The following is a 6,063-nucleotide window of genomic DNA, read 5'->3' on the forward strand; positions in this document are numbered from 1 at the left end:
AAAAAAAAGAAAAAAAAATTATTAATATATATTTGAATGATATTGTATGTATATTTAAAAAAAAAAAAAAAATGAAAAAAAACGAAGTCATTTAAATGCTACAAAGAGGTTATTATTTAATAATTAATCACCAGCTTTTATTTCATGTAGATTTAAAAAAATGTTTCTATCCTTCAAATTTTTTATTTCCCTTTCGGTTGCATTTAAAATATGGGACTTTGTTTATTATTTTATGAAACTTATTATAAGCCTCTTTAGAGATCATAAACTTCTTCTTTTTTTTTTTTTTTTTCTTTTTTTGTTGTCACATATATATTATTAAAAATATGTATAAATATATGATGTTTTATTTTTTTCTTTTTCTTAAATTTCCGACTATTTTTAATTAATTCTGGGTTATAGGAACGTAAAATATAAATACATACATATATAATATATATATATATATATTAATTTTTTTTTTTTTTTTTAATATGTAGAATTTTATTAAAATCAATAATATTCTTATTAAAAAACTTTCCAGTGTTTTATATAATAATTATTATATTTCTACTTGATAAATAGATAAAATTAAACATACCTAAAAAGGCACCAAAAAAAAAAATAAAAAAAGAAATAGAGAATATAATATTTTTATATGTATATATTTATATAGTATGTGATATATTAAAATGGTGTAACATAAAAACTAATAGAATTCTTTGAGAAAATAAATTAAAAGTATTTTTTTGCCATTATTTTAAAGTTTGTTATTTTTAATTTTTCATCTCATTTCTACATATGCTTTGAAAACAACTTATTATTTTGTCCTTTTGTTGTTAAAAATGTCCACTGTGTCCTTGTTTCAATACGTTTATGAAAATTTGTTTATAACATATGAAAATAATTAAAATATAAATAAGAATAGATGTATTTGAGAAGAATTAATAAATGTTTTCATTTTTCTTTTCTATTTTTGTTTTTTATGATAAAAAATACATTTATTTGTTTATATAATTATTTTATTTTTTCTGTTATATATATATATATATATATATATATATATATATATATATATATTTTTTTCTTAAATATGGCCTATTTAAAAAAATTGTTCCTTATTCTATTTTGTGTTCGTCTACCTAATAAGGTGAATAAGTATATAAAAAATATATCTCTAGCTGAAAAGCAACAGAAGGAAGAGACATATCCAAATGAAGAACAACACACTTATAGTATAATTAATCTTCTGGAGGAATTAAATTTTTTGTCTATATCAAATTTGGATGAACTAGAAAAACGAAGAAAGGAAACAACTCAAGAGATGCCGTTGTTGGGAAATATTGATTTAGGATATGGAAAATTAGGGGAAGGAACAGATTATGAAAACTTAGAGAAAGAATTAGGAGCCAAATATTTTGGTGTTCAAAAACCAGGATATGGACATATTGAACATGAAGAATTAAGTCATAAGAAAATAAAGGAGGAAAATATACAACATGAGTTATTAAAAACAATAAAAGATGAAGGAGAAATGTTAAAAGCAACTGAAAGAAAGGATAACGTAGATATAATGAGGACTGTTGGAAGGAGCGATTATGAAATGTTGCCTACTTTTAGTGTAGGACACTATGACGTATATGATTCTTCGAGATTAGGAACCCATGAATTATTAGAACGCCCTTTATGGGAAAACTATGATTTATTTGGATGTTCTCGAAGAAAATATGAAGAAGAAGAAGAAGTTCTAGGAGCAGTTGGAGGAAAATATGAAGAAGAAGAAGAAGTTCTAGGAGCAGTTGGAGGAAAATATGAAGAAGAAGAAAAAGTACTAGGAGCAGTTGGAGGAAAATATGAAGAAGAAGAGAAAGTACTAGGAGCAGTTGGAGGAAGAGAAGAACAAAAAGAAGGAGCACATAAAGACGTAAAATATAAATATTCAAAATATGATGATGATAGGTATAAAGGAAAATATGAAGAGAAACGAGATGAAATATCTTTTAAACCGCGTTTTAGAACATGGAGATCTAGAACTAGGGGTGAAGGACATTCAACTGATAATGTAATGCCTATTTCTGATTCATCTAAAGGAGCTATTCCAAAAAAAGATAGAAGTGTAAAACATAATAAAAAAAATCAAGAAGATATTCCAGAATATCTAGAAGAAGAATATGAAGAAGATGATGAATATGACGAGGAAGAACAAAAAAAAAGAGTTAAAAAGAATAGAGATTTAGGAAAAAAAGACATATATAAATTTGAAGAAAGTTTATCTTATATTGTTAATGATACATCAGTTAAAATAAGTAGCGATGATGTCGATGAGTTTAGAAATGTAATTATAACAAGTAAAGATATTAATCAAAAATTTCATTTTACTTTGATTGAGGAATATTTAGGTTTGGGCATAAGTAAAAAGGATGATATTGAAAGAATGTGTTGTAAATATCCTTTATATAAGGGTGAAAAGATTAATTTTAAAGATCTTCGTAATCCTTTTCGTATTGAACATCCATATTTAAAAGAAATGGAAAGTATATATGCATGTGAAATGTTATTTTTTGATGATTTTCTATGTGTAGATTTAAGTAGTTTTTTAAATGAACATATGGTAGGGAATTTAACATTACAAAAAATTATTAAAATATATAAGGAAGAAGGGATAAAATATTTATATTTTAGTGAAGATACCTTGAAGTTCGTTAATTATAATTATCATGACTTTAACTTATATAAATTTTTGAATTTATATAAGAAAAATTATTTTGATAGGGATGAGCGTGATATTTGTGATTTTTCAACTGATGAATTTCCATTAATAAAAGAAAATAACAGGAGAACTAGGGCAATTTTATTAGATTTGAGAAGAAGAAGTCTTATTCGTAATTTAACAAAAGGTGAAAAACAACTATTAAAAAGTATAATATTTGAAGCAAAAAAATCATTTTCTTTAATAAGAAAAATATTAGGTAATTTTACATTAATAATAAATAAAATTCGTAGGGATTATAGTAATGCAACATATAATATATCATCTAATGGTATCTTATTACCTCGAGATGAATATTTATTACAAAGCGCATATTATATCATAAATTATTGTCTTTCTCTTGTAAAACCATTTTATGATAAAATAATAAAGAAAGAAAAATATAATTATAAAGAAATTTCACGTTTATCTGGAACAATAAACAGTTTAATAAATATTTTAGAATTCATTGAACACAATAGTGCATTGTATAATGATATTCTTGATCGTTGTAAATGTCTACAAAGTTTCTATCCTCGTGTACAATCTGAAGAAGGTTTGATACGTTTTTACCTTTATGCTATAGCAAAAATTGAAGTAATAGCTCTGGTTTTTGATATCAATGTTATATTAACAAAAATGCATAAATGTGAAATGCTTGTAAAAGAATATGAAAGGTATACATATCCTTCATATCACAGATTATTAACAAACACCGAAATTCTATTAAATGATGCTGAAAGGATATTATTTGAAAACAATTAAGCAACATAAACAACGTATAAATTTAAAACTATAATATATATATATATATATATATTTATTTATTTATTTATGTAATTATAAATGTATATTACACATTGTACTTATATTTCCTTAACTATGTATTTCTACATATATATATACAAAATAATGATAATTTATTATAATATATACATATATATGTTCTTTAAGTTCTACATAGTTATGTATATTGCTCAAGTTAACTTTCATAAAATTTTGTCATCGCTACGTTATTATTTGTTACACACTTTTGTTTTTACCAATTTTTGTGTATGTTAAAAATCTTTTTTAAAATGTTTCGTACAATTATTATCCGAAAAAAATTAGAGTGTAAATATGAGGAAAAAAAAAAAAAAAAAAAAAAAAAAATATAATACAAATTAAAAGTTTTTATTTTTAATTGATAAATATTTAATATATTCAATATTTTATTATTATATTATATATATTTTTTTTTTTCATATTCTTAATTAAGAAATGGAAAAAAAATTTTTTTTTTGAGCAATTTAATATTTACAGTAATATATATATATATATATATATTTTTATATATTTCTTTGTGATAGTTTATCAAATAGAACTTAAAGAATTTATATTAGTTAATTGTTAAATGAATGTAATTATATTATTTTATGTCATTTTCTGAAAACACTATCGATATATATATATAATGAAAAAAAAAAAAAAAAAAATAATTAAGGAATAATATTATCGTTACATATTTATGAATGATACGTAATAATGTAATATATCCTACATGTTTTTATAGAATAAAAAATATATGATTTTATAATATGTGTATATATGTTGTCATTTTAGTCACATTCATTATCTTGAAATGAATCGGCTTCTGTTTCTTTTATTTCATCATTATCATTGTTCAGTGCCTTAGTAGATGAATTTCCAAAATCCTTATTTGATAGTGCATGGCCTACTGCAGGGGTAACCTAAAAAAAAAAAATATATATATAAATCAATAAATCTGCATATATATATTTATATATTTATTTATAATATTGAGATGTTTAAAGAACGGAAATATAATAACATATATGTTTATAGAAATATGTATAATTATATTACCAAAGCACTAAGTAATATTAACAAATATATATATATAATAATATATCCTGCTATATGTAAATTTAATGTATTATTATCAGTATCAGAGGGATCCAATAAATTTGGCATTTCTGTACCTTGGCTGAGTAAATTCTGAATATTGTTTTGATTATCACCTTCGCTAAACATTTTGTATAATTATCTATAATTAAAAAAGAATTAATAGCACCAAATTTGTATAAATATATAAGAGTATTATATAGATATATTTCTACATACGGGATTATGTTATATATATATGTATATGAAAAAAAAGAAAGATTTAAATTATTGAATACCTAATAAGAAGAAAATATTATTGAAACTTAAAATTAAATATAAAAATATATATATATATATATATATTTTTATATTTATATATTTTTATATTTTTTATATTTTTCTTCCGTATTGAAGAATTTAAATGGGAAAACGTTGGACATATGTATATTCTATTTCTTTTTCTCTTTTTTATTGTTTTATCAAAATAAATGAAATAATTATAAGAATATTTTATGGAAAAAAAAAAAAAAAAAATATATTTATTTAAATTATAAGTTAATACGAATTAAAAGAAAATTTGTTTGTAGAAATAATTTTGATTAATTTTGTTTTGTTCCTATTTTATTAATATTATTCATAACAAAATAAAAAATATAAAAAAAAATATGATTAAAGAATAAAATACTTATGTAAAAAATAAGATATAAAATAAAGTTTAGAAGGATAGATATAAAATAAAAATTTGAAGAAAAAGTACACAAAATACTCAATGCAAATGGGTACATATATTTATTAATATGTTCTTCCTTCTTAGAATTCTTATTTGTACATTTTTGATATAGAATAAATTTAGAACAGAAATATTACTATAAATATAAATATAAATACATACAATAATATACATATTATATATATATTTATAAATAATAAAAGTATATTTTCAAAAAAAAATAAAAAACTATATATAAATATAAATACATGTTGTACTATTATATTTATATAATGTAATATTTAAAAGAAAAACAAAAATAAAAAAAAACTAAAAAAAGAAAAATACCTTTTATCCTATTATTTTTTGATTACATTTTAATAATATACAATTACATAAGGCTATAACCAATATATGATAATATAATTAATGACTAATTTAAGATATTATGAACTATTTAAATAATTTCCATAAACAATTATAAAATAATAATATAAAAAATTAGTGCCCCCAAATATAATATCTTTTTATATTTATAATATTCACATTCCAAAAATATTGAAAGATTAATAATGTTTTTATATAATATTGGTAAAAAAACATATCCTTTAAAATATATATTTAAAATATGTATATATTTAATTGTAAGTAGTGCTATTTTTTTTTTGGCATGTATTTCAAAAGAAAAAAAAAAAAAGAAAAACAAAACAAAACAAAACAAAACAAAAACCAAAAAAAT

At 20.4% G+C, this 6,063-nt stretch overlaps 2 protein-coding genes across 2 annotated transcripts; one reads left to right on the forward strand and one right to left on the reverse strand.

Annotated features, from left to right (window-relative positions):
* Positions 1-1,072: 1,072 nt before the first annotated feature.
* PGSY75_1475900 (hypothetical protein) lies at positions 1,073-3,493 on the forward strand (the record flags this gene model as incomplete). Its single annotated transcript, XM_018788435.1, has 1 exon — positions 1,073-3,493. One exon carries the CDS (start codon positions 1,073-1,075, stop codon positions 3,491-3,493), a length of 2,421 nt encoding a protein of 806 aa, XP_018639807.1.
* Positions 3,494-4,326: 833 nt separating this feature from the next.
* On the reverse strand, positions 4,327-4,762 carry PGSY75_1476000 (hypothetical protein; the record flags this gene model as incomplete). The annotated part of the gene is made up of 2 exons (XM_018788436.1): positions 4,327-4,458; positions 4,595-4,762. 2 exons carry the CDS (start codon positions 4,760-4,762, stop codon positions 4,327-4,329), a joined length of 300 nt encoding a protein of 99 aa, XP_018639808.1.
* Between the last annotated feature and the right edge of the window lie 1,301 nt (positions 4,763-6,063).

This window comes from Plasmodium gaboni, chromosome 14 (assembly GCF_001602025.1).
Source record: "Plasmodium gaboni strain SY75 chromosome 14, whole genome shotgun sequence".
Classification (NCBI taxonomy): Eukaryota; Apicomplexa; class Aconoidasida; order Haemosporida; family Plasmodiidae; genus Plasmodium; species Plasmodium gaboni.